The 27,675-nt window shown below is 43.3% G+C and overlaps 1 protein-coding gene across 2 annotated transcripts in view; it reads right to left on the bottom strand.

The window, feature by feature from the left end:
• STK39 (serine/threonine kinase 39) overlaps positions 1-27,675 on the bottom strand; it is a 297,979-nt gene that overhangs the window by 204,687 nt on the left and 65,617 nt on the right. For both annotated transcript variants that reach the window (XM_045066931.1, XM_045066932.1), the window contains exons 3-5: positions 18,666-18,774; positions 15,435-15,576; positions 14,180-14,235 (exon numbers count right to left, since the gene is read on the bottom strand). In XM_045066931.1, the coding sequence (XP_044922866.1) occupies positions 14,180-14,235; positions 15,435-15,576; positions 18,666-18,774 (307 nt within the window). The remainder of the gene's footprint in view (positions 1-14,179; positions 14,236-15,434; positions 15,577-18,665; positions 18,775-27,675) is intronic.

The following is a 27,675-nucleotide window of genomic DNA, read 5'->3' as shown; positions in this document are numbered from 1 at the left end:
CAGGAAAAATGTATTTATGCGTGCGCGCTCATGTATTTTATGACCCAGTAAGCACAAGAGCAATACTAGAAGCCTAAATCATGTCCCACCAAAAAAAAAAAAAAAAAAAAAAAATGACCCCGTGATGCTCAAGGGTATGTCAAGCCGGACAAATTCACACATGTGGCACACTCCCATTCATACAAAATCTTTTCTTTTCTTTTTTTTTTATATTTTTATTTATTTATTTGACAGAGAGAGATCACAAGCAGGCAGAGCAGCAGGCAGAGAGAGAGGAGGAAGCAGGCACCCTGCTGAGCAGAGAGCCCCATGCAGGGCTCGATCCCAGGACCCTGGGATCATGACCTGAGCCAAAGACAGAGGCTTTAACCCACTGAGCCACCCAGGCGCCCCCAAAATCGTTTCTTTAAAATACATGAAGATAATTTATGATCACCGTCCATACTAACAGTCCCATCAGTAATGGCTGCTCCAGAGAGCACCAGGACACTAAGAAGACAGGCTTTGGGTAGGTATCCTTCTCAACACGAATGTTGGTAACACTATTCCTTTCTCAACCTCTGATATGCAATTGTGTGTGGGTGAGAGATGATTAAAGCAATAACCTTAAATCTGCTCATCTTTTCAGCAAACGATAAATATGTAGGCACCTTACCTACTCTTCATAATCACTAGTTCATTATGGATTGGGACATACCACCTGTCCTGCTCAGGAGGAAGGCTGGCACGCCAGGAGGGACCAGACAGAACCAAAAAGGGTTCTCTGAAACCTTCACTCTCCACCCAGTTTCCTTTCCTCTAAACAGACTCCTGGTTTTCAACTCTATTTATTCCTTCTTGTAGGCAAATGGTGTTCAGCGGTCTTCTCTGGCTCTCTAGGCTGCAGCACCCAAACCCAACAGGGGGTCCCAGGCCTCCACTCAGAAAACCCAGTCTACTGTATTTCCTGTGGCTGTGCCCCAGAGTCACTTCTCGGCTGCTCTGAAAAACCGACGGTTCCCAACTATGAATGAGGGAGGGAGAGGCAGTCCTGACCTTCTCTGAAACATCAGAAAATGACAATTCCACAGCCTTTTCTGATAACAAAAGAAAAAATCGGAAGATATCATATCTGTATTCCCTTAAGACTTTCACCTTTCAAAACAAAAGAAACACAAAGAGGCAAACCTTCCCACGACTGGCCTCTCCCGTGGGTAGACTCTCAAAACTGCCATCAACAAGTTTCCTTTGAGGGTGCTGTTTTAACCCATATAGAAGAAGTTCTTAACCATTTGTTTATACTTTGTACATGGCATCAACATCTCATTCATGACCCCATAAACAAATAACAAAAAAATTTCAACATTGGGGGAATTATTGGTTAAAGAGCCGAGGCTACACAAGCTTCCACTCACTCCCTAATTCCTCATTCTCCCCCTTCTCACACTCAGGACAACACAGGATTAAAAGGGCCAAAAGGTAGAAGGTTAAGTGTTGGCTGATGTCAATTTACATCTGGTTCACAGTTCAGTTGACTAATGCAATCTATTAGCCAAAGCGGAGAAGAGTCGCTTAAGATGACAGCAAACCACAGATAATCTGCCCATCTATGTCAGAGCCACAGCCCTTCACCAAAGCAGGTGAATTTCCAGTGACAGGTGGAGCCAGAGGCCATACCTGGTGGGGCACCAGCAGAGGCAGGGGTCCAGGAAGGCTGGAGTGGTAATCCCAGGCCAGCTGTGCTAAAGGAGCCAGGGAAGAGCCTGCTTTCTCACGTCCAAAGACAGGCATGACCATGAACTCACTAGCAGACTCACTCACTAGCAGTCAGCTTTCTATCAAATGTGGTAATTACGGTGAACAAAGGAAAACCACAGAAGATCCCCAAATCGCAAATCCATTCTTCCCTAGCTCCCCCGTGAGGGCAGGATATCTGTAAAGATGCTCTGGTAAAGGCAGTCACAGGATAGATAGTTGCCTTACTCTCCCCTCCATGCCCAAGACCATCCTGATTTGAATGCTCTCAAACCGGATAGAGAATTTCTTTAGTGACTGAGGCTCATGAAGGGCCACACAGACACTTTGTTGTAAGGCAGGTCCTAGATAAAGTCTTGTCAACCTTCCTTATTCTGCAGCTGAAAAAAACTGAGCCCTAGGGGCTCGAACTGTGGAAGGCACAGCGTGAAGAGCAAGGGTAGCGGTGGGGGAGGGGAGCCCAGTAGTAAGGAAGTGAGCCAAGGGCTGAGAGAGAAGCCAGGAGATCTGAGAATGATTGGCTTTTACGACCTTCAAAATGACCCTAAAGCCATCCACAATCACTCAGCAGTCCTCAGTGACCCCCATCTCTAAGACCTACTCTGCCGAACTAGGAGAGCTGCGGTAGATCACTAGGTAAGCGTATTTGACAGGTATCATTTCCCAAGCCCAGCACATGCTCTGAAGTCAAAGGAGGGCTCCAGGCTGACCATATTTGCAAAGACGGGCACAAGCAACTTAAATCAAATATTAATAAGTCTAAATTTCCAATGCAATATTCATACACCCGCAGGTGGTCTTTTTCATACAAATCTCCACTTAGCTAGCTCTAGTATCAGAAGCTTTCAATAAACCAGGATGACCCATCTGTACTCTCTACAAGCGATGGTCCCTATGGGAGGTGATTAAAATAGCACAACTCCAGTAGCCACAAGTATTTAAAGCAACAATTTACATCATTTCCACAAAGTATGGAGAAGGATTAGTTGGTGCTAACACAATCTTCAAAGAATCTGCAGATTTTTAAATCCGCGATAAAGAAAACCTCACATTTCAGACTCTTGATGCTGACAAGTCATTGAAGTATGAGGATCACCTTGTTGAACTCTGTGGCTCAGAGTTCTTTTAGTCCACATGTACTAAACAGTCATATTTTCATTAATTAATTCGACAACTATTTACTGAGCTCTTACCAAGTGACATTTCCAGTTTGAAACACTGGGACTATAGAAAACCCATCCTTCGTGAAGCTGACCTTTAAGCTGGGGCAGCAGCGGGAAGGAGAGGTAAATACGGTCAGGAAGCAAAATTCCTAAGTGCAACACACAGCAGCCCTGCCCAGACTTCAGCAAGCATTGCAATCACCTGAGGGCTTCTTTACATACGCCCTGCTGGGCTCCACTCCTCCCCAAGTTTCAGATTCAGCAGCTCCAGGGATGGAAAAGCACAGAAGGTGTGTTTTTATCAGGTTCCCAAGGTGATGGTGATACTGCTAGCCTAGGACCCCACCTCGACAGCATGAACGCGGTATACACTGATGCATGCAGTAAGAGAGATCAGGAGAGAGGGAGTCCAGGGTAGAGGAGTCTGCAATTTACCAAAGAATGGCCATGGAAGCCTCACAGATGTGGCATGTAAGCTAAGATCTGAAGGAGGTATCAGAAAGACTATTTGGATGGGGCAGCTGGTGCAAAGGCCCTGAGGCAGACACACGCATGGCAAGGAGGCCAGTTTGATTGGAATGGAGTGAGGGAGGAAATGAAGGAAGAGATGAGGTCAACGAGACCATGTTAGGGGCCAGATCTTGCAAGGCCAGGTGGACCACAAGAGTTGTGACTTCAACCTGAGATGGGGAGGCAGTGGAGGGCTTTGTGTAAGGGCGTGACACAAGCCAACTTCTTTTAATGGCATCAGTCTGGCTGCCATATAGAGAAGAGAGGGGCAACGACAGAAGGGGACCTCTTAGGAGACCACCTCAATAACCCAGGCAGGAGCTGATGGTGACCAAGACCAGGATGACAGGGGAGGTGATGAGACATGGTCAGCAAGAGGATCCGCTGACAAACTGGACAGGACAGGTATGAGGGGAAGAGAAGGATCAGGGAACACCAATTCCTGGCCTACGCCATGGAAGGACAGAGTGGCCATTAAAAGAAGCGAGGAGGGGCGCCTGGGTGGCTCAGTGGGTTAAGCCTCTGCCTTTGGCTCAGGTCATGGTCTCAGGGTCCTAGGATCGAGTCCCGCATCGGACTCTCTGCTCAGCGGGGAGCCTGCTTCCCCCCTCTCTCTGCCTGTCCCTCTGCCTACTTGTGATCTCTCTCTCTCTCTCTCTCTCTGTGTCAAATAAATAATAAATAAAATCTTTAAAAAAAAAAAAGAAGCTGGAACACTGTGTGAAGGGAATTCTGTTAGGGAGCATGGGGGTAATAGAGCATTTCAGTATTAAAATTATACAAGCTTTAAGAGTTAAAAGGAAGCTCGAGAGGCCAAGAACCTCATTTTATAGGTGATAGAAACCATGGCCAGCAAAGGACTTGGCTGAGGATTAAGTTAGGCTAAGTTAGTGACTCAGAAAGCTAGAGAGTCCTTGGCTACTGTGCCTTCAAGTGTATCCTGCGTACTCAGGTGTTAAATTTACATTCCAGAGAGTGTAAGTACATGTTAACTTTCTTCAGATTTCCTACCATCTCTAACCTATGGTATGATATATGTAGTAACTTCCAATGTTACCGATCAAGAACACCTTTCCCCAAATCAGTCCTATTTACATGCACATTTAAGAGTTATTCCCCTGACAATCTATTACACTAGACTACATGCATTTGTTATAACCTAGGTTCCCCAGGCATATGCATTTCTCTCCACTGACAAATTTTTTTAAATTAAATTCCATAGTTAGCTGTTTAATAGTTTTTACCTGAACTGTAAACTTAGGCCACTAGATACAGTGTCCCTGTTGCTGACCACTGTATCCACCCAGGGGGTTAGGCCTGTTTACTGAGCAGAAGCTCAGTAAAGATCTGCCAACCAGGGCACCTGGGTGGTTCAGTTGGTTAAGCGTCTGCCTTCAGCTCAGGTCATGATCTCGGGGTCCTGGGATCAAGTTTAGCATTGGGGCTCCCTGCTCAGTGGGGAGTCTGCTTGTTCCTCCCTCTGCCCCTCCTCCTGCTTGTGTGCTCTCTCTCCCTCTCAAATAAATAAATAGAACCTAAAAAAAAGATCTGCCAATCAACCTCTTCAGGCGCATTAAACCCAAACAACTGGTGTTCACCTTTTCACCAGGGAAGGGCCGTTTTTTGCTATAACAAATGCAGGTCCTGGGAAGCAGCCAAATAAATGAAGACAGGATCATGCAAAGAACTGAGTTGGACTGCTCTGCTCTTCATCTAACAACTCCTGTTTTTCCCAGACCCCAGCAGCTTGTGGGAACACATAAAATGAAATTTAATTATGACACTGCAGGCCCTTAAAGGCAGGAAGGAAGAAAGGAAGAGAAAGAGGAAGGAAAGAAGGGGAGGGAGGGAGGGAGGGAAGAAGGAAGACCAAGCCCCATCGGACCCATGTCCTCCTAGACTCTCCTCCTTAAAGCTCAACCATGTGCCCCACGCAGTTAAATGTGCGCAGCTGGGGAAATACACCAGCGGACAGGCAAAGGGATCCCCCCATCGTGTCCACCCAGTAAGACTTCCTTAAGTTGTTGCTTAAACAACTGCTAGCAGTTGTTAAAGGATGGGAAGCTGCTTAAAGTATGTCTTGCTGATGATATACACATGGAGTTGAAAACTGGGTTTCTGGAGTTGAATGCATTCTTGCTTTGCGCTGGGGATGGCACCAAATGTTACCATGTGATCTGTCAAGATCTCAAATTTCCAGGAGCTCCATTAATCTGCTGTCCCTATTTACTTAAACAAGTATATATCAAATAAAAAGTATATATCAAAATTCTGGCATAATTCATTAAACCATAACTCACATAATTATAAACTTCCTGAAAGTCAAAACATACGCTTTGGTTCACTAAAAAGCTCTTTATGCCCTCCCAAGATCTTCATTTGCTCTTGTACTCAATGTTCGGAGTACGCCACTGTTCTTAACTCATGTGCACTGCTTTGCTCTTCCTGGACTGTGTTCATCATTTCATGTGTAGCTGCCTAACACAGAGCTTGTCTTACAGCAGGAAGCCGAAAAGCACGGGTGGACGGAACTGGAAAAATAGGCTGGGCCTTCATATGCCATATGAAGGGCCTTATTCCACCAGCAACAGTTGTAAAGTTTATGCAAGGGAATTATATGGCCAGATCTGCATTGCATGTTTTTCACCCTGGGGATATGGGGGTAATCAATGCGGTACAGAAAAAGGGAGAGAGAGGGCCTACACCCTCGCCTCCCTAGGTTATTCCCCATGATCTTCAACTTCCTAATAATTAAAGGACCCCCCATTTCAATACAAAAGCAATGTGAGCTACCTAATTCTAAAATGGAAAGTGTGTTAATTCCTTTAACCCTCCAGTGTTTTTCCACAGTTTGGATATGGAAACTGAGGCACAGAGTGCTAAAATAACTTGGTCACAGGGCTAGAAGGAGTGAAACCACAGCTGTCCGATGTCAGAGGCCTGCTCTAGGCCAAAGCACCCACAAATACAATGACATTGCCATTTCCTGATTCAGATGCCCCAGGGGCCTTCAGACCTTTCTGATACAGATCAGAGGCTGCTGTACACAGGGAGCCCATCTTACCTTGCCTGAAGCAGCAGCCTCTCCTAGCAAAATACTCGTTCCACCCCATTCCCCCAACCCCCACTGAAATGCATTTCACCAGAGCCAGAGCACAGAAGGAAAACAAAAGAACCTAGCAGCTATAGGAATAAAAACTCTACCCAAGGGGCACCTGGGTAGCTCAGTGGGTTAAAGCCTCTGCCTTCGGCTCAGGTCATGATCCCAGGGTCCTGGGATGGAGCCCCAAATCGGGCTCTCTGCTCGTGGGGAGCCTGCTTCTCCCTCTCTTTCTGTCTGCCTCTATGCCTACTTGTGATCTCTCTCTCTGTGTCAAATAAATAAATAAAATCTTTAAAAAAAAAACTCTACCCCCCCTCAAAAAAAAAAAAAAAAGGACAGCTCCACCACACGCACCTTCCTCTGGCTCCTTGAGAATAACACCAGAGTACTGGAAGCAAGTTAAATCTAGTTACATGTGTTCCTGGCAGAAGTTTTAGTCATAATTGTCCAGGAGGCAGACTGAAGTTCAAGATGTACTCAAAGGCTGACTAAGGATATAATCTCCCTCCCAAAAAACAGAGACACTACCCGAAGTTATATCAATATGCCTTAGACACTAAAAAACCTAAGGGATACATAAGCTTCATTTGGATGGTCTCAGATACATTGAGATAGATGTAATGATAACTTTCTAGACTTCTAAAGTATTAAACTGACTTAGCTCAGTACCAAATTTTTTATGAAAAACTAGGAATGGAAATTCACATTCACACACACACACACACACACACACACGCTCACAGTTAAAAGCCAAAAGTAAGAAAATGACCATAAAATCGACCTGACATAATGCAGTGGTATGCTTCTAAAAAGTTCTTCAGAAAGCAAATGTTCTGAAATCAACATTTTAGTAGTATATTAAAAGCGGTCACTATTTAAAAGAACCCTAGGATAAACATATTTGCAGTGACCACCCCAAAGTGACCTGTTATATATGAATTTCTGCTTAGAATAGTGCCTCTCATTAATTCCAGACAAACAGGCTTAGTCACTTGCCAGACAAAGATCTAAGCTCTTCCTGACAATATGACAGAACATCAGATTGGAAAATAAAACGCTAGGCCGTGGGAAGAGCATGACTTTTAAATAGCCACTCCTTCTATCACGTTCCGTAGCAAACACCCTTACATTAACCAAGGCAACCTGTCCAAGTTCATTACCAGGAAGTCACACATCCAGGTTCTCTGAGCACAGAAAATATAAGAAGTAAAGCATTTTCTTTTAAACTCTAAGTAGGCAGGCCTCAAGTTTTAATTGATTACATGAAACCTGAATTTTTCCAGTGTGGTGTCACTGCTCTGCTTAATTTGATACCAAATGACACCCAAGATGATAGCTTCTTCAATGCCCTAGAACCTCACCAGAGTCTTATGTCCCAAATTGAAGGAGCAGAGAAGGAAAATGTGCAGAATATGTTCCCTGGCTTCCAAATGGAATGCAGAGGTGTGGAAGAGCTAGTGACTGCTACTCATCTTCCATCCAAAACTGGGATCACTTATACACAGATTTAGGGCTGTCTTCCTAGAAATTCCAGACATGGGGTCACAGGCTCTGCAGCCAGGTCCTGGAATCTGAAGCCTACTTGTGGCCTGGGCGACTTACTTCCCCTCTCCATACTTTAGTTTCTCCTCTGCAAAATGGGCACATTTACAGGGCTGCGGTGAATGAATCACAATGTGCTCAGCACACAGAAGAGGGCCTGAAACACAGGAAGCACTCGATACAAACAGTTACTGATTTTATAGCCCCAGCCAATGGAAATGTATATAATTCCCATGGAATCTGTACTTTTAGAAACAGAACCAAGCATATTTGCCTTACTCACCACACTGGTCAGCTCTATAAGATGAGAGTTTCTCATGGTCTGAATCTTAATTTCCTCTTTTCTTTTCTTTTTTTTTTTTTTTTAAGATTTTATTTCTTTGACAGAGAGAGAGCGTGTGCACGCACGCGCACGAACAGGCAGAGCCACAGGCAGAGGGAGAGGAAGAAACAGGATCCCCGCTGAGCAGAGAACATGACAAGGGGCTCGATCCCAGGCCCCTGAGCTGAAAGCAGATGCTTAACTGACTGAGCCACCCAGACACCCCTTTAATTTTGCCCTTTTCTAACAAAAAGTTCTGAGAAAGGAAATATATAAATGGTTGAGTGATTTAAATAAAAATTATCGTGTTTTCTATTAAAGCAGCACAAATACTCTTTTGAAAAACAATGCTCATAATATTCCCAAGATAAACAAATATTACAAAGAAATAAATGCAAACTTATCCCCTGCTTAAATTTTTTCAAAAAATAGGGCCTAAAGTACATGAAGATATAAAGAGAAAGGGCACAAATAGCCTGAACAAAAGCAATGTATCATCTACCCAAATTTAATACGTAGCTTTCAGCTCTCCCACACACCTCCCCTACTTCACCCAGCAGACTAAGACGGCAGCAAAAGACCCAAAGACTCGTGGTCCCCGTTTTTGTTCAGGCAGTAACCAACTGTCTGGCCAAGAGAGTCAAACTCCTAGAAAACAGGGACAGCAGCATCATCTGTCTGTTCCAAGGAAGCATTACATATGTTTTCTTAAAGCAATAACCTTATTTTATAGTTAAAACCAAGAATAATAATAATAACAATAATTTTAAGTAACGTAAGAATTCAATGTCATGCTCAGGTCAGAGAATATGGAAAAATTAAATATGAATTCTAGAAAGCCAGAGCCCCAGAGATGTAGAAACTATACAATTTAAATATTTATTAAATTAGGGGGGGCCTGGGTTTCTCAGTCTGTTCAGTGACCAACCTTTGATTTCAGCTCAGTTCCTGATCTCAGGGTCATGAGATTCAGCCCCATGTCGGGCTCCGTGCTGGATGCGGAGTCTGCTTGAGATTCTCTCTCTCTCTCTCTCTCTCTCTCTCTCGGTCCCTCCCCCACCATTTGCAATTGCTTACTCTCTCTCTCGGTCTCAAAAATAAATAAATAAATGAATAAATAAATAAATGCCTGTTAGCCCATCATTACATATCTGGGAAGCAGTCATTTCAGTTCATGGCATGGCCCACGCAGGAAGTCACACACACAGAAGGGGTGCCAGGGAGAGTCCAGAATGGCGGCACACAAGGTCTCCACTAGGCACCAGGCACCAGCACTTCACACACAGACTCATCTAAACCTCACCACAGCCCAGGGCTGGATTTCCCACACTTCCCCTTCTGAACCCAGCAGCCCCTGCGGTGCAAGCGCCTACAGCTGCCACTCAGCACCACACCGTCGGTGAGAAGGAACCCAAGGCCCGCAACAGGGAGCAACAGTCAGGAAATCCTTTTTCAGGGGATGCCAGCGGAGAAAAAGAAAAGGCCAGTGTGCTACAGAAGGCCCAGAGAAAGAGCTCAGGTCCTTAATCTGACACGAGTAATAGATGAAGTCACTGGCAAAGCCCCAAGTGGCAGAATAAGGCAACAGTTGACCTGCCTTTCCATTTCAAAGGCAGTTCACTGCTATTCTGACCCTCTTGGTGAGCAATGATCATTTCATCAACAGAGAGAGAAAATTACTCGTACTTCCTTATCAGCTGAGAGCAAGATTAATGACAAGTTAACTTCCAGGTTCCATAATTAATAAGCATTAGCTTTTTATAACTCATAAAAGCCCCTCAGAGCTGAACCCTTTGCAAGACTAAATTGAGGTACTTATGATCTGCTGGCGGTGCAGGGTAGGGTCAGTCTCAGAGAAAGCAGTCACGGCAGGGATAGTAAGGAGGGTAACACAAGTACCACAGCAGCTGCTGTGGGCCTACCATGTGCCGTCTCCCCCCACGCCCCGCCAACTGTTACCACCTTGGATGGGAAGAGCCATGTTCAACTTCACAAAAAGAGATGACGGGAATGATATCTGTATCCCTCTTTAAGGAAACGGAGTCTTAGAGAAGCTGAGTAGCCTGGGGCACCTGGGTGGCTCAGTGGGTTAAAGCCTCTGTCTTTGGCTCAGATCATGGTCCCAGGGTCCTAGGATCAAGCCCCACATCGGGCTCTCTGCTCAGCAAGGAGCCTGCTTCCTCCTCTCTCTCTGCCTGCCTCTCTGCCTCCTTGTGATCTCTGTCAAATAATAAATAAAAATCTTAAAAAAAAAATTAAAAAAAAAAAAAAAAGAAAGAAGAAGCTGAGTAGACTGACCAAGGTCACAGAGCTTGAGTGATGCCCTGGGAATTTCCACCGTGCCAGTTCATCCGAGACCTCGCACCCTGAACTTGAGCACTTGGAGGTAGGAGAGCTTAAAGCTTCTGTCTGCAAATGTTTTCAGTTGTCACTTGTTTAGCTGAAGCATTTTTTTTTTCTTCTAAATGCTCCTAGCCTGTGGGGTAAGGTTGAATCCTTAGAGTAAGAAAAAGATATGTTGGGGCGCCTGGGTGGCTCAGTCACTTAAGCATCTGCCTTCAGCTCAGGTCATGGTCCTGGAATCAAGTCCTGCATCAGGCTCGCTGCTTGGCAGGGAGTCTGCTTCTCCTTCTGCCTGCTGTTCCCCTTCTCATGCTCTCTCTCTCTCTCTCTCTCTCTCTGTCAAACAAATGAAATCTTTAAAAAAAAAAAAAACAAAAAAACAAAGAAAAGAAAAGGTGTATGTATATATAAGTCACTAACTTAAATGACTGAAGAACACAATTTAGTGTTAGTAATAAAAGCCACCAGAGTAGAGAGGGGGAAGATACACGAATCAGTGATTATTACTGATGTCAGGCGATGGCTGTACTGTACATGAGTTCTTCCTACTCTGTCATTCTTTAGGCTACATGTGAAAAATTTTACATTAAAAGATTGAAAAATGACTTCGACTAATTGGCAGTTCATGAAATTTATTTAGTCATTTCCTGTCATTTTTTTCCCCCCAGGTCATACTTTTACACAATTCAAAATTCAAAACTGCTGTAAAGGGCACACACTACACAGTCCCCCTCCCTGTTATCCTTCTAATGTTTCTTTGTATAAATATAGAGAGATATTCTTATTTCTCCCCATTTCTTTCACAAGAGGTGACATGCTATATGCATTCTATATCACCTTGTTGTATTCACTTAAGCATGTAGCCTGGACATTTTTTTCTTCACTTCAGTGTATACCGGGTTTTTCATTCTCCATTATAGCAGGTGGCTCTCCCATCACACAAAGAGGCCATCTACCATGTTTAACTGAGACACCTACCACCTACATTGTCTCTAAGCTATTGCATTCACAAACAGAGCTCCCATAAATAAGTTTATAACATATATCTCTGCCTCTTGCACATTTTTGGATGTACCAAACATCTCTCACATTTATTTACTTACTGTAACAACCATATCAGCAGTTGTTTCATAGGACATGAAGCTTACGCAATTTGGAAAACCCTCCATAAAATAGACAATACACAATTTAAAATACAGAGTTAAGTATATATATGTCTATTTCTTTAAAATTAAAAATTCACACCAATTCTCTAGAGTCCTGAAGATCAGTAAGTTCCTTTCTTCTGAAGGAGCCTTAGATAATTTAACAAAATGCCTACATAGAAATACCTCCTGATGGCAAGTTGGCTTCTCTCCTCCATCTAGAACACTCTGCAACTCCCAGGAACACACAGCACTTACAGAACCCTGAATCTTAAGTTTCAATGCAAAGGATATGTGTGTCTTTTCGAATGACAGGCATTATCGTCGCCATCTCACAGATGGGGAAACTGAGGCTTACAGACACAACCACCTCCCACACCGCTCAGTGGTTCTGAAACCAGGCCTGCTTGATTCCAAGGCCTTGTGTTTAACTGATACATAGTGTCTCCATAGTGGTCTCAAGCCAATGACTGCATTTGTCTCAATGTATCTTTTCAAAGAGAGGAAAAATAAAGGATAACACTTTCATTATTAGTTTTCCAGGGAAAAAAACATTTGATTTGAAACAAACCCTCCCGTTTTCCTTTTATGTCTTTAAAATATTTTTCTCTCCTTTAAAGGGAAGTCAATAAAAGTCCCCTTGAATGTAGCCAACTCAATACAGAGCCCAAGGTCAGCACTCTGCCTGTCATACGGGCGAGGCATCACCTGACAGGTTCTCTGGCATCTAGAGAGGGACAAACAATGAATCAAAGAGATGACTCAAGGCTTATCCTTTGTGCTGGGGGTGTGTTTGTTTTCTGCTGAGCTCTCGCATTTCTAATAATACCCCAGATCCTTGCATTTGTCTAGAAATAAGACTAGACCCAAGGTCTGTGATCAACTCTGCTCTAAGAACTTGATGGGCAAAGGCCCTAAACCCTAAATCCTGGAAGAGAGACTCTTCCAGCTCCAACTCAGAGAGCAGCAGACCAGGCTGATGAAAGCCTGGGGCGAGCTTCGTGCTCTTCAACAACACAGGCCACGTGAGGGAGTCATGCCAAGGACGCTGCTAGGACGTGTTGCTAGGAACATTCAGCGCCTGGAAGCCAGAGGGCTCAACGCCTTGCAATGACGGGCACAGTGCAGGCCAAGGAAGGACTGTGCCGTCGAAAATGCAAAAAGCAGAGATGGCTGAGAGGATGGTGGAGGCAAGCCCACCTGGACATGGAGGGAAACAAAAGAGTGGATACAGATACGGCTACAGGTTATCCCAGGCCTTTGCAGTTACTCTCGGCACAACAACACAATGAGAAGGTCTGCACACAGAGGCTACCTGTCTAGTGCGTTCACTCTACAGCCACACACCGCACCTGCACGCTGACTGCCGAGGACAGCCATGCACGTGCAGGTGCAGGACCAGAATGACCCATAAGCTTTAAGGGCTCACAATGCTTCCAGGCACCTCTTCAGAAATCGGAGGGCTTAAACTAATAGAAGGTGCAGTGTTTTAACTTTCGAACTTGTCAGAAAAACTCTCCAAAGTGCTTTTCTTGCAATCATATAAATATCACCTTTATTTAACATGAAAGGTAGAAAAAATACAACTGAGAGTAAAATTGTGTTTATCAAAAGGCCATGTTCTAAAATAGCTGTTTATTGGATGATCTAGCCAAAATTTATCAAAATAATAGGGAGAAAAAGGAGGGGTGCCTGGGTGGCTCAGTTGGTAAAGTGTCCAATTCTTGGTTTTAGCTCAAGTCATAATCTCCGCATCATGAGATTGAGTCCCACATAGTGGGCTCTACACTCAGTGGGGAGTCCTCTTGAGTTTCTCTCTCCTTTCCCTCTGCCCCTCCCCCACTCTCTCTCTCTCTAAAATAAATCAATAACTCTTAAAAAATAATAATAATTGGAAAAAATGTTCTGCCCCAGACCCAAACATTCTTGAACAGGGCAGCCCAGATACATTCTTTTTTTTTTTTTAATGATTTTATTTATTTATTTGACAGAGATCACAAGTAGGCAGAGAGGCAGGCAGAGAGAGAGAGGGGAAGCAGGCTCCCTGCTGAGCAAAGAGCCCAATGCGGGGCTCGATCCCAGGACCCTGAGATCATGACCTGAGCTGAAGGCAGAGGATTTAACCCACTGAGTCACCCAGGCGCCCCCAGATGCATTCTTAAAATAGATTACAGGAATTTATTCATTCATTCATTTATTCATTCACTCATTATTTATTTGGAATGATAATGAATGATATTCTTTGAAATGATAATAATGATATTCCTTGAAACCGTAATATTTCTGTCAGAAGAATTTTTATTTATATCCACTTTACCTGCTATTTGTACCGAGCCATCCTCACCCAGAAGAATATTACCAGCTTTCAAATCCCTGTTAGAAGAAAAAAAAAATGGAGAATGAATTATGGAACACAGACATTATATTGCATTAATTCATTCAGAGATAGTTAAAAACATATCATATAATGTAGCTGTTTTACATAATTAACATTTTATAAATATTAAAATTATATCACAGATTTTTGGAGTAACAGGGATAAATCGTGATTTTATACTTTGCTCCTGGGAGATGGTAAGGATTTTAGTAGCAAATATTTTATAGGAATCATTATCCAAATTGAATTAAATCACTAGTGAGTACATTCTTTATGTTACAGAGTTAGAGATTGCCCATTAGCTCACCATGCTATCATTTTATAGAGAATAAAAGCTGATAATTCCAGGTAAAGCTGTTCTACTTCCACTCAAATATGTCTGTGGTGCAATTCCAAATTAATCCCACTAGCTTCTTAAGCAATGGATTGGATCAGTCTCTCCTTTGGGGAGATACTCATTATAAATTGCTAATTACAATATTCTATATTTCTTTACCATACAAAAGTCTTAACACTTCAAAAGAAAAATGACAATTGACAAGTTTGATATCTAAGGTGATTTTTTTTTTCTAACTACTGAAACACATGGCGGATATCCTTAAACATATAAGCCACATAGTGCTCAAGGCAGAAGAACTACAATGTCAGTGTTACCAATAAATGGTTATTTACTTGCAGCTATTCCTAAGGGCCCAAGTAACAGGAACCCTTTTGAAACATCAAACACTCACATTCTTGGCTGTTTGGCTATTGAAAAAAATTAGCATTTCATGGCACAAAAGAAGATGAAATTAGTTCTCCCTCCTTTCTTCACACCACCATGCCAAAAGTAATGAACATATTACAATGTCTGGAACAGTTCTGCCTACATTAGAAAGGCAGAGATGCTATCCTGTTCAATTGATCCTACTTCAAGAAGAGCATGTTAACTGATTTTTTTTAATGAGTTCACTCGGTACTTTTTATGTTCTGCTTCTATTTCAGTGAGAGCAGATAAGCCAATCCTGAGGATACTAATATATTTTATCAAAATGTATTCACCGGCTTCTTTCTTCAGTACTTTTTCCACATCTATTCGGCATAACTTGGAAATAATGTTGATACCTACCTGTAATACATATTTCCTTAATATCCTTTACAAGCTAGAGCGAAAGATATAAATGGCTGAATTTAAATATCTTTGCAGAAATCCTACCTGTGAATCTGACCATTTCTGTGTAGATAGTCTAAGCCTTCCAAAACCTCTTTAAGAATTGTTGCTATTATTGCCTCTTCCAGAACTCCATTCTTATGCTCCCCTCTGTTGACGATGTATTTTATGATATCCAACATGGAGCCTAGACAGAAGAAGTGAAAACTTTGTGTAAGCATCTTCGTTAGCTTTCTCAACTGGGCTCCACTATTCAGAAAATTAAGTGGAAGTGTCACAATGTTTAATTTCACACAATTCCCCCCAAAGCATACAGCTGCATGATGGCCCCAGACCAGAAACCCTATATCCAAGTCTGTGAGAACATTTCCAACGTGAGAAGAATTCTGGGTTAGGAGCCACAAGACTATTCAGGGTCATCTCAGGGTAATTCCTTTCTCCTACACATACACACAACTGGTGACAGGCTCAAAATAGGGTTCGAAATGTTTGAAGTGAAAAACAAAGGAGGAAAAGGCCGAGGGAGCAAACAGCCATGAACTAACAAGAGGGAGAAGTTCCAATCTTCCTGGACATCTAGAACATAGGTGGGAGGGGGGAAAAGTATGTTGCCGCTGGACCCCGTCTTATAACCAGGAGTTTCCCTTCCGTGACTCTAGGCAATCTTCATTTTCATTTACTTGATGGCTAATGGGCTGACTTTCCTCATGAAATAAATACACAGTACTTTCTTACCATAAACAAATTAGTATCCTTGGCACTGTGAGCTCATGTTTCAACACATATGAATTAATATTCCAAACCTCCTGGTCATTTTAAAAGCCATCATTACCTGGGGGTTCAACATTTCTGAAGAGTTAACAAATGGCTTACCTCAGGACCTGAATCTGGCTGCAGGCTCCCTATGATTAACTGAGAGAATTGAGTTTCCCCATCGGGTATTACTACACTAGACTAGCTGCCTGCTCCTCATGAAGAGATTTAATGTGATAAAATATTGTAAAAGAAAACAAATGCATATTCCCCCTCAGAGAAGCATCTACTTATTCATTGATCTTAAAATGTGTTAATAATCTAGAAAACAAGACTTCCAAAAAATGTTTCATTTTTATCTCGTGAGGATATACCCTACCAGGTGTATATATGCTCCTGGCCTGCTGAAAGTAAAATGAGCAAGAGTCCAAATTTGCCCAGGTCTCTGGGACCTGTGGGAACCCGTTTAAAACCTGTTCTTACCTACAGCCCGGGGAGACTGACTGAATTGGATTCTTTTAAAAAGACAATGACATTTTCTTTCAAGTCCTCAGTCAAGGGGTTAGGGGATATCTTCAAGCTTATAAAAGGTTAATTGGGATCAAAACAAACACAGGAAGTAAAATCCTCAGCTTGGGGATGCCCACAGTCCCTGGTCATCAGAACTTTTCGGTCTCCACCGAGTGGGGGTGGGGGGCTGTTACCCCGCAAGAAGAGGCTCAGTGAAAGTCATCTTCCTACCAAAACGGGCCTCACAGACCCCAGGGGCAGTCCGGACACTCAAGACACCGCAGTCTGGCTCCAACTGGCAGACTTTTTCTTTTTTCCCCTCATTTCTTTCTTTTCATGTTTAATTAAAAACCAAAGTAGACACTCAAGGAAACAATGACTAATGGGATTGACGAGACTGGGAACAGACCCGGAAGCCACTCTCCCAGGTTCCCTGTGGAGACCTGCACTAGCAGACCCAAGGCAATTACAGCATTTTTGTCTGCTTGGTTCTGGGCCTCTGCTGGATCCAAGAGTTTTTTTTTTTTTTTAAATTAAAAAAATAATAATAATAAGATGCCCCCTCCCCACCCCAGTCAGCCTTCCCTGGAACTAGGTCTGCAGATTAAAATGGGCTCTACAATATTAAGTCTGCAGTACCAGTCTGGGCTTCATCCAGGCACTGCAGAACATTCTCCTCTGCTCCTAAACCATACTTCATGTCTGGGAAAGATGCAGAAGAAGTGAGAGGTGGGGGTTTGCTGGGTGTTACAAAGAAAACCACTTGGGCTCTCTAAACTTCCATTTCCGTGTTTGTAAAATGAAGGTGATAATTCTTGCAGCATCGCATAGCTTTTAAGTCAACAGGACCCAGCACCACTTCTTTCCAGTGCTAACAACTCCTATGTAGGTGACCTTGGGCGAGCTGCCTAACTCTCCTCAGCTTTGGGGAACTTTCCGAAAGGCTGGGATGGTGACATCTGCCATTCAAGGATGCTGTCCAGATTCAATGAAACAAGGTAGGTAAATGGCCTTGAGTTGGATCTAGCCAGAGAGGAAGTGTTCAAGAAAGTTGATGGTTCTCATTACCATTCTCTATCAACTAGTGAGGTTAAAAGATTAAAAGAAAAAATATGGGACTGTTGAAGTGCCTTGTAAGGTAAATTGTCAGTGGCTTTCATAACTTCAGTGACCTAAGGTCAGAAGGAAAGTTCCTCTGCCTTTTCAAAGGCAGATATAGGATGGAAATGGTGCCACTTCGGAAGAACACCACCAGTCAGTAAGTTAGCATGCGGAAAGTTCTTCTCCATTTCAACTGAAGCAGTATTTATGAGCCCCCACTGGGTGCCGGGTTCAGGAACTGAGAAGCACAGGAGAACTCGCGCTCCCCCCGCCAGTCCTACATCAGCACCGTCCAACACCGCAGCCACGGGTCATCTGCAGTTATTTAAATGGAAGCTGATTAAAACGGAATAGAAAATCGGTGCCTCAGGAACACCAGCCCCACATCAAGGATTCGAGGACCCCACGTGCCTGGTAGAAACTGGAGAGCCCAGCTCTAGAACGGTTCCCTCATCACAGACTCGGAATGAACAGCACCAGAATAATTCATTACACTGCGATGTGGTAAGGACTTGAATGATATTAAAAAAAGAATTTAAAGAGGAAGAACGGGTTAACATTTCTGAAGAGAGTGGGGAGGCTGCAGAGAGCACGTGACCCCTTCAGACTTCAGCCCCTGGGGAAGGAAGGACAGACATCTAGGTCCGCGGAGCCGTGCCCCTGAGGTGGGGAAACGGTGGCCGCAGAATGTGCGTAGGGAGCCCCCCCACCCCACACCACGGAGTCCAGGTGTAAAAAGGCACAGATAGTTGAGGCAGTGAAATCTGGGCTTTATTCTCTAGGTAAATGATAAACAAGCAAATCTTTTTAAATACAAAAGGGAGGGGACCAAATTTAAGGTCTTATTCAATAGGCTGGCTCGCACAAAAGGAAAAAAAGAACAAGAACAAGCAAATAACAAAACCTACTTACCTCCACTTAGTAATTTCATGACCAGCCAAAGTTCATCTTTTACCACAAAAGAGGTGTAATAGGTCACTACATTGGGATGGCTGCACTGACTCATGGCTTGAATTTCTTTCTATAAAAAAAAAAAACAAAAAAAACAAAAAAGCAAAAAACATGACATAGTACCATGGGGTAAAAATCAGGAAACGAAAGAGAAGGGAAACCACACCTGAGAACCTGGGCACCTTTTCTACTTAAAAGCATACCTGGGGAGCTACCTAACCCTTTAGCTCAACAAAGTTACATGAGAACTAACGAATTCACCCTCATCATCAATGTGCTGGAATTGAGACAGGCTTCCATAGGAGATCATAGAACCCTGTGGACTGAGAAACCAGAGAGCCACTGTGGACCTGCAGAACAGGACAAAAAAAGTTCCAAAGGGCCTATCACCCAGATCACCCCCAACTATGCGGCAGAGAGCCCTGCCACATAGGACTGAGTACCTTCTACCTGCACTGAAGGCCTCGATGGAGAGAGACAAGACCCAGTGAGTCCTTAGGGACTGGGTCCCACAGCCAGCCTCAACTCCTGTGGGCCTTAGCTCCTCCCTCATCCAAAACTATTTCTATCTCTCAGGACTTCTGTGATGTTGCAAATGAGCAAATACATATGAAAATCTAGAGCATAATGGTCTAAAGTGCATTTCATGGTTGATAGTCCATCAAGAAAAAACAAAAACAAAAAAGGGAAGGAGACCTGCAAAGTGAGAAGCTTGGGAAATGTCAAGTCCTACATCCCCCTCTAAAACTGTCACAGGGAATATTGGTACTGTCAAAGGCTCTGAGAAGTCCTGTAGTCGATAAATTGTCATAGTTGAATCCATATTAGCAATGCAGTTAAACAATGCTTTGTGTGTCACAGTGCAGGAAACACTACTACTAAAGAGAAATAAACTTTCATACAGAGACATGAAACAATAAAGTTCTGAAATCACACAAATAGGCTACTTCAATAAACCACATTTTCCTGAGATACTCAAGTTCCCCTTGGTTTTGATGTGTCATTTTAAGTTATTGCCAGATTTCTCCTATAAAGCTTCAGTCAAATGCTAACCCTTGATCAAAGGCACCAGACCAGCATAACTGGCTTTCAAGGTGCTGTCCAAAAGCCACAAAAAATGACATGTCATCAAAGAAATCTTATTTATGCTATTATGTATTTATGATGAAAGAAAAGTATTTATGCATCTTACAGATATTTTCAATAATGAGCATCTAGTTAACTTTGAATTCACATCTAATTTCCTGGCCAGAATATTCCAACTGGAGCTGCGATCTTTGCATATCCAGTCCTACCTGATACTCAAATAGCCAAGACCCTAGATGTCAGATAACTTGGCCAAAATACCATGACGTATATAAACATATGTACTAAGGTTTGTATATGTGTTACAAGTGTCTTTTACCAAGGACAAATAGAGAAGAGAATCACTAAGTTTTCCATCTTCATTATATAGCAACACTTTCCCTTCATCATTTCCCTAATTTAACTAATTACAGGTTTTCTCAGTCTGACACACTTCAACTCAGCTACTCCTATCCTTTGAACAAGAGCTGAAACCTAAGGGCCAGTTTCCATCTGTTTCTGGTGTTAGGTTTTGATACCACAAGACGCCTCTGAAGGAGAAATGGAACAATGCTCAGACCAGTCCTAGCTGAAGTCATGACCAGCTGCTCACTGTGGGGACGGACGGTTCACTTGGGAGGCCTGAAGCATTAGTTAGGGGCCTCTCTATACAGATGCCCCCCTCACTCACAGAAAAGACAATGTTTCCTGAAAGTATGCGTGCTCTGCCTTCCTGCCATTTTATGTCCGATGCAAATGAATGCTTGTCTAGCTTTCTAACTCCAAACTGTTAAATCATTAATCAAAGTGAACAATAAGTAACCAATGAATAATCAATGCCTATATGAAAGGAAATTCTTCTGCACGGAAGCAAAACTGGGGCAGAGTCTGGAAAAACAGGTTTTCATGTGCTTTCCATATAGATGGCCGGTATCACTTTCTACCCAGTGTATCTACTCTACCCAGAGTATCAGGTCTCCAACATTGCAGTGAGCAAACTGTGTGTGTGTGTGTGTGTGTGTGTGGTGGTGGGGAGGGTACACACATGTATGTGTGGGAGCACTGGTGTGCAGGGTCGGGGGAGAGAGGGAAAAGGAAGAACAGGGGGAGACGGATAGAGGATAGAGGCAGGGAGAGAAAAAAAACTATTTTAATTAACCTAGGAAGAAACTCTTTAAGCAACCTGTGGATACAACTTATCAAATTCTAATACTTTGAAATTTGGAGTCAAAGAGGTACTGGACATTTACAGGTCCTGAGGATTTAAATGAAAAAAGGGGAGAGGGATACAGGGGCACCTGGGAGGCTCAGTCAGTTAAGTGTCTGCCTTCAGCTCAGGTCATGATCTCAGGACTCTGGGACTGAGCCCCGAGTCAGGTTCCCTGCTCAGTGGGGAGTACGCCTCTCCCTCTGCCCCTCCCCCTGCTCAGACTCACACACACACACACTCTCTCTCTCTCTCTTTCAAATAAATAAATAAAATCTTTTTTAAAAAGGAGGTGGGGGGCATAGATGCTGCCCCTTCTAATATAGCCCAAGGAGCAACATAAGAGCAGATGGAAAAAGAGGTGGGAAACCTCAGGCCAGACTTGCATAGGTCTGACCACCCTTAACCCACATTCTCCTTCCATGCACCCTCACTGTCCCTCTTCACTGCCTGGGCAGGGGGTCCATGTCCCTAGTTCTACACGATCTAATTTCCTGCACAAGCCTCTCCATGCAGTAGAGCCTCTAATGCTTAAAGCCAAGATGGAACCTACCTTAGGGAGAGAGCCCAGCCACTCTGCCTCAGCGTATGACCTGTGCAATCACTGATCCCCCATGATAAATAGCATTTTCACAAACAGTGTAGAAATACACTTAGAGAAGAAAGAATGAGGTGTTCTACCTGCCTATCTAACCTTTACTTTAGTTTATATATAAGCCTTTTGTTTAGCAGTCTTAAGAGAGAATGCAAATTTTTACTGTATATATTTATATCTCCACTGTGGTCTGAATGTTCGTGCCCCCTGCAAATTCTGTAAGCTGATGGTATGAGGAAATGGGGCCTTTGAGAGGTGACTGGGTCTTAATGATGGAGCCCTCATGAATGAGATTTGTGCCATTATAAAGGAGATCCCAAGGAATGAGCTTGCTCTTTCTGCCACATGAAGAAGCACAGAGAAGTCTATGCCGGAAGAAGACCCCCACCAGACCATGCCAGCATCCTGATTTTGGACTTCCGGCCTCCAGAACTGTAAGAAATACATTTCTGCTGTTTATAAGCCACCGGATCTATGGAATTTTTCTTTTTCTTTTATTTTTTTGAAGATTTTATTTATTTGATAGAGATCACAAGTAGGCAGAGAGGCAGGCAAACAAAGAGGAGGAAGCAGGCTCCCCACGGAGCAGAGAGACCAATGTGGGGCTCAATCCCAAGACCCTGAGATCACGACCCAAGCCGAAGGCAGAGGTTTTAACCCACTGAGCCACCCAGGTGCCCCGGAATTTTTCTTATAGCAGCCTGAGTTGATTAACTGCATATGCATATTATTTTTTATATTTTATATTTTGAAAATAGAAATATTTATTGAACTAAATGTTCTTTCCACAGAACGTTTTCCATTTCTTTTCAAAATAATAATGATACCTGCTATTTGAATCCTTCCTTGGTAACAGTCTCTTATCAGTGAAATTATCCAAGCTTTTTCCAATGCCTTAACTTTACTCACAACATAGGCAAAGCCATTTATTTCCAAACATATTCATTTCTCCCTATCCCTAAAAACGACAAAAGTATTGCCCAAAGATGAATAAATGGGCATGATTTAAAAAAAAAAAAAGATTTATCCAGTTCTTTCCACAGAACAAATGGGTTCTGTTATTCTATTTCTTTAACTAGGACATAATCCACAGATGCAAGATTTGAAGCAATGCTTCTCAAACTTAACACTGATCACCTGGGCTGTGTGAAAATGCAGATTCTGACCCAGTCAGTCTGGGGTGGGGCCTGAGATTCTGCATTTCTATCAGCGAACAGTACTGAACCTTTAGGTCCAAAAACCAGACTCTGAGTGGCAAAGTACTGTAGAACGCTGACCAAAAAAACAAGTTTCTCCTGTAAATGTAAATTCCCCACTTTGTTGGAGGATGCACGAAAGGAAGGATCTCCATTGGTGGCTGAGAAGGTGATGGGGTCCCCGCCAGAGTCGGGGAGCTGAGCCCAGAGACACCACCTAGCTGTGTGTGACCAAAGAATGGGGTAGGAAGCAAAGACAGAAAGAAGAGAGACTCTTATTAAAGCAGTTTGAATTTCACAACTACTGGAAAGGGTAAAAATTCAAAGGGAGGGAAAGATGGGAAGTCAAAGTCAGAAGAACTTCAAAGAACTCTGCAGTTCAGGCAACACACTTGCCAAAACTACAGTCAAGGACTAGAACACAGTCACTCCCCCTCAGAAGTCTCGTGAAGTGACACAGACACGTCATCAAGAGCCCAACCGAGCTAGACTCAGGATTTAATCTCCCCTGTGAGAAGCTGGATCTGCTCAGGCAGCTTCTTTTGAAACACATCACAAATGAAATTTCACAGGAGTGGGAAAACGGGCCTAAAACGGGAGAGCAAGAGAAAGTCCTTCCCATCTGCCAGAACTCAAGCGGCAGCCACAGCAGCATCCCTCCACTGGGAGGCAAGTGGGCGGAAGACAGATCCACCAGGGACACCCACACACCGCTGCTGGGCCAGCCGGGCCAAATTTGGCCGACCTGGGCATGCCACAGGCCTCTTGTGTGGGATACCCCAGGATTGGGAGGCTGGGGGCGGGGCGCAGAGACACAAACAACGCAGAGTTTCCTACCACAGAATATCCTGGAAATCGGATTGCTTGGGAGGGGAAAAAAAAAAAAAAAACCTACCAAAAAAACGAAAAACCGAAAAAATTAAAATAAAGGGCGCTTACATATGTTGGTAGGTATTTTCTAATACTTCTATACAGCCTCTGTTCCCCCTACCACCACCAAAAAAAAAAACCTTTTTAAAAAGTTTCTCCTACAGGGGCGGCTCAGTGGATTAAGCCTCTGCCTTCGGCTCAGGTCATGATCTTGGGGTCCTGGGATCGAGTCCCGCATCGGGCTCTCTGCTCAGCAGGGAGCCTGCTTCCCTCTCTCTCTCTCTCTCTGGCTGCCTCTCTGCCTGCTTGTGATTTCTCTCTGTCAAATAAATAAATCTTTAAAAAAAAAAAAAGTTTCTCCTACAAATAGTAGCAGACAAGCAAGAACTGGGATTAACAGGGGTGGGACCCAGCAGAAGCCACTTAAAGAAGGGCTACACTCAAAGACCAGGAAGGCTGGCTGGGAAGTGTGGCTGAGCCACTGGCCAGCCCCATTACCCGCACAGGTTATCTCGTAGCCGCAGCCTCCTTTAGTAAAAGGAGATTACTAATGACATTTGCATGGGATTTTTGTGAAAGAAGTGAAATAAGAGCTATGCAAAATGCCTAGCACATAACACAAATGCTAGAAGCCAGGCTCTCCTTGTCTCAGTCCCTTCTTCGAGGGTGACAGGATCATTTCTCTCTCTCAAGTGTCCTCAGTTACTGACTAAGTGGCAGAGACAAAGTGGCAGAGACAGCCAAGGGCAGTAGCGCTCACCTTTTCCTACGGAAACATCACAGAAGGCACCTGTGCATCCTGCTGGCTCTAAGAGCTTCTGCAACGTGTGTACCTGTCACTGGGCCATGAACTTGTGGCTTTATTTCTGACTCTACGTTGTCTCCACCTGGGGTTCTCCTAAGTATTTCACCCTGTATTAAATTTATCCCACCCTGTCATATTTCAGGTGCGATGATGATACACTGTCTCAAACCCTTCTGGGATAAGGAGTCTAACCATACCCTTATGCAAAGGGTTCAAAACACAAGGCACAGGGCTGCCTGGATGGTTAGGTAGGAAGAGCCTGCAACTCTTGATCTCAGAGTCCTAAGTTCCAGCCCCACACCGGGGGTGTAGCGATTACTTAACAAATAAAATCTTTAAAAAATAAAAATAAAAAAATCACAAAGCATAGAAAAAAGTCTGGAGATCGATGAATGAGGAAAAGTTCAAGCCTAGTTTCTTTTGTCCCTAAAACGAGGAGAGATTCACAAAGCACTGACAGGAAAGAAATTTCATTAGGGAAAGGAAACAGTTTCAATAGCTTCTGAATTCAAAATATTCGACTATACTTAACCAAATTAGCATATTTTCACAGCTTATGTAAATCCTAAGTAGATTCTTTTTTATCTAATATCAGTGGTAAAATACCCTCCTGGGCTTTAGTTAGGAATTAAACCTCTCAACCTTCAACATCACTTGTGGTTAAATCTGAGGAGATGCCATTTGTAACTTTATTCTCTAGCAGTGGTTTTCAACCTTGCTTGCGCATTGAAGTCACCTGGGGAGCTTTAAAAAAACAAACAAACAAACAAACAAACAAAAACCACAGTGGATCCTAGCCCCAGAGATGCTGGTATAAATTGATTTAGGAGAACAGGCTGGGAGTCAAATCTTTCAAAAGCTCCCAGGTGAGTCTAATGTTTGGCCAAAGTTGAGAACCACTGTTTTCGAGCTCAGGGCTGAGAGATGCGTCATTCCTTCAATGAAACACTGAGAGAAAGGCACACAGCCACGCTGAAACTTAATCTAAAAAGGAAAAAATATGTGATTTATAAATACTACTGTATTTATCAAGAGTTGCAATTTCCAAATGCAAGAGATAACCAGATACATCTTTAAAGTGTATGCAAACATCCTGCTGGCATTTAAAGAATTCTTTAAATGATGAGGATAACCGTGTCAAATAAAAACATTTTCAGTGGGGCGCCTGGGTGGCTCAGTGGGTTAAGCCTCTGCCTTCAGCTCAGGTCATGATCCCAGGGTCCGCTCAGCAGGGAGCCTGCTTCCTCCTCTCTCTCTGCCTTCCTCTGTGCCTATTTGTGATCTCTGTCAAATAAATAAATAAAACCTTAAAAAAAAAAAAAAAAACACTTTTAGAAAGTTATTCTCAGCTTGCAATTCCATAACATCAGCATCATAATGAAGGGTAACCTAATCCCTATTCATAAATAGCCCAATACTGTAAGTGGCAGAATTAAAACAAAAATCAAAACCATAAGCCTCAATGATACCAAATGTCAGCCACCAAAATGGAAGACTGACAAAGTTCTTATAAGAGAGATGGATTTCTTTGGACTGTCATTTTCAATCCTGAAAATGTCATTAGGAGGCATTTTAATTATAAATAAATTATACATCTTATGTGCAGCAAACTCTTGCCTCTTTTGGAATAAGATTATCAAGAGGGAGAAACCTCCTCAAGACAGAAGAAGTCAAATATTTCGACTTATACACCTTACCAACGAATCAACCAATGTTCCTTGTCATTTAGTTTTGCAGTTGCTTTCCTATGACTTGTTTTATCCAAGTACAGTCCATTGAAGGCAGGATTAGAAATGGGAAGTCTAGGGGCGCCTGGGTGGCTCAGTGGGTTAAGCCTCTGCCTTCAGCTCAGGTCATGATCCCAGCGTCCTGGGATCGAGCCCTGCATTGGGCTCTCTGCTCAGCGGGGAGCCTGCTTCCTCCTCTCTCTGTCCCTGCCTGCCTCTCTGTCGACTTGTGATCTGTCTGTCAAATAAATAAATAAAATCTTTAAAAAAAAAGAAAAGAAAAGAAATGGGAAGTCTAGATATTTAGAAGATGGGGAAATATCGTTAAAAAATAGGAGAAAGGGAGCCTAAATTTGTGAGAGCCTTAATCAGCATACATAGAGAAGTATTTAAAACTAGAGAGAGCGGTTGTAAAAGGTAGAGTGTCATGGGAGTTGGAGGGCAGGAAAATGTCTCGAAATCAGCAGGATAATCACAATGGTAAGTGTCAGTTTGCTGGCGGAATAGAGCGTACATCCCTGGGCCTACGGCTTGGTGATGATGTCACAAAGATGGGCATTCCCCAAAAACTGTCCAAAGGAAATGGAAGAATCTTGCTGGGAAGTGTAAGAAGCCACTGATCCATTTCTTTTCTTCAAAAGAACAAGGAGGGGAAAATAACTCAGAGAATAAAATTGCTGATGCTGAAATTCTATAAGAAAAACCCAAATAGGGAGGAGCCAATTTCTTCCAGAGTTGGCTGCAAAGTTCTTCAGCAAACAGGAATAAGGATGCCCTATGGGCTCTAGAAGATTTCCCATTGGCCCTCCTGGGATCCGAATCAGATTCAGCTATCAATAACTGCTATTTGGTCTTTTGATTGACTACAATTGGGAGCACTGGAAAAAGTAAAGTTGAAGACTTCATTAAAAACAGAAGGAGGAAGAAATTTTCTCATCAGCCAACGGATGTTGCTGGAAACCTCCAGGCCAAGTCTCAGCACAGCTGCTCTATTTGGCTTCATCACCCAACGATGAGAATGTGAGGTCAAACACGTCTTTTTATTTTCTGTGGTGTCCCCTGTCCCACACCGGGGGCGGGGAGCTGGGAGGAGGAACACGACTACTGTCATCAGCCTGGGTCTCTGCCAGGGAACAGCCCTCCTGCAGGGGCAGGGGGAGCCCTGCCGGACACTCTCCGACCTTCTCCCCCAGGATTCCACAGTCCTTCTGTTTCCACAGCAGCTAATTAATTGTGGAAATAACCAAGCCAAAATAAAGAAGATAACAGAGGAAAGAACAAAATCATCTGTCTCAGCCCAGGCCAACAACATTTTCCAGAAGTCCATGTGCACGGCAAAAGTGAGGTGTAAAAAAGTAAACAATATGTAACTGAAGTTGTATTCGATATCAGCATGTTTTTCCCCATTTTCTCCTACTCTGAAAATGAGTATGTGCTGGGTCTCTTTGTTACTGAACATGTAGGCCAGAAACGTGTGTCCCTGCAATATTCATTTCTGTTTACTCT

Source organism: Mustela putorius, unplaced genomic scaffold (genome assembly GCF_011764305.1).
Source record: "Mustela putorius furo isolate JIRA1106 unplaced genomic scaffold, ASM1176430v1.1 tig00003869_pilon_pilon_pilon, whole genome shotgun sequence".
NCBI classification, from domain to species: domain Eukaryota; kingdom Metazoa; phylum Chordata; class Mammalia; order Carnivora; family Mustelidae; genus Mustela; species Mustela putorius.
This window is presented reverse-complemented; position numbering and strand designations above follow the sequence as displayed.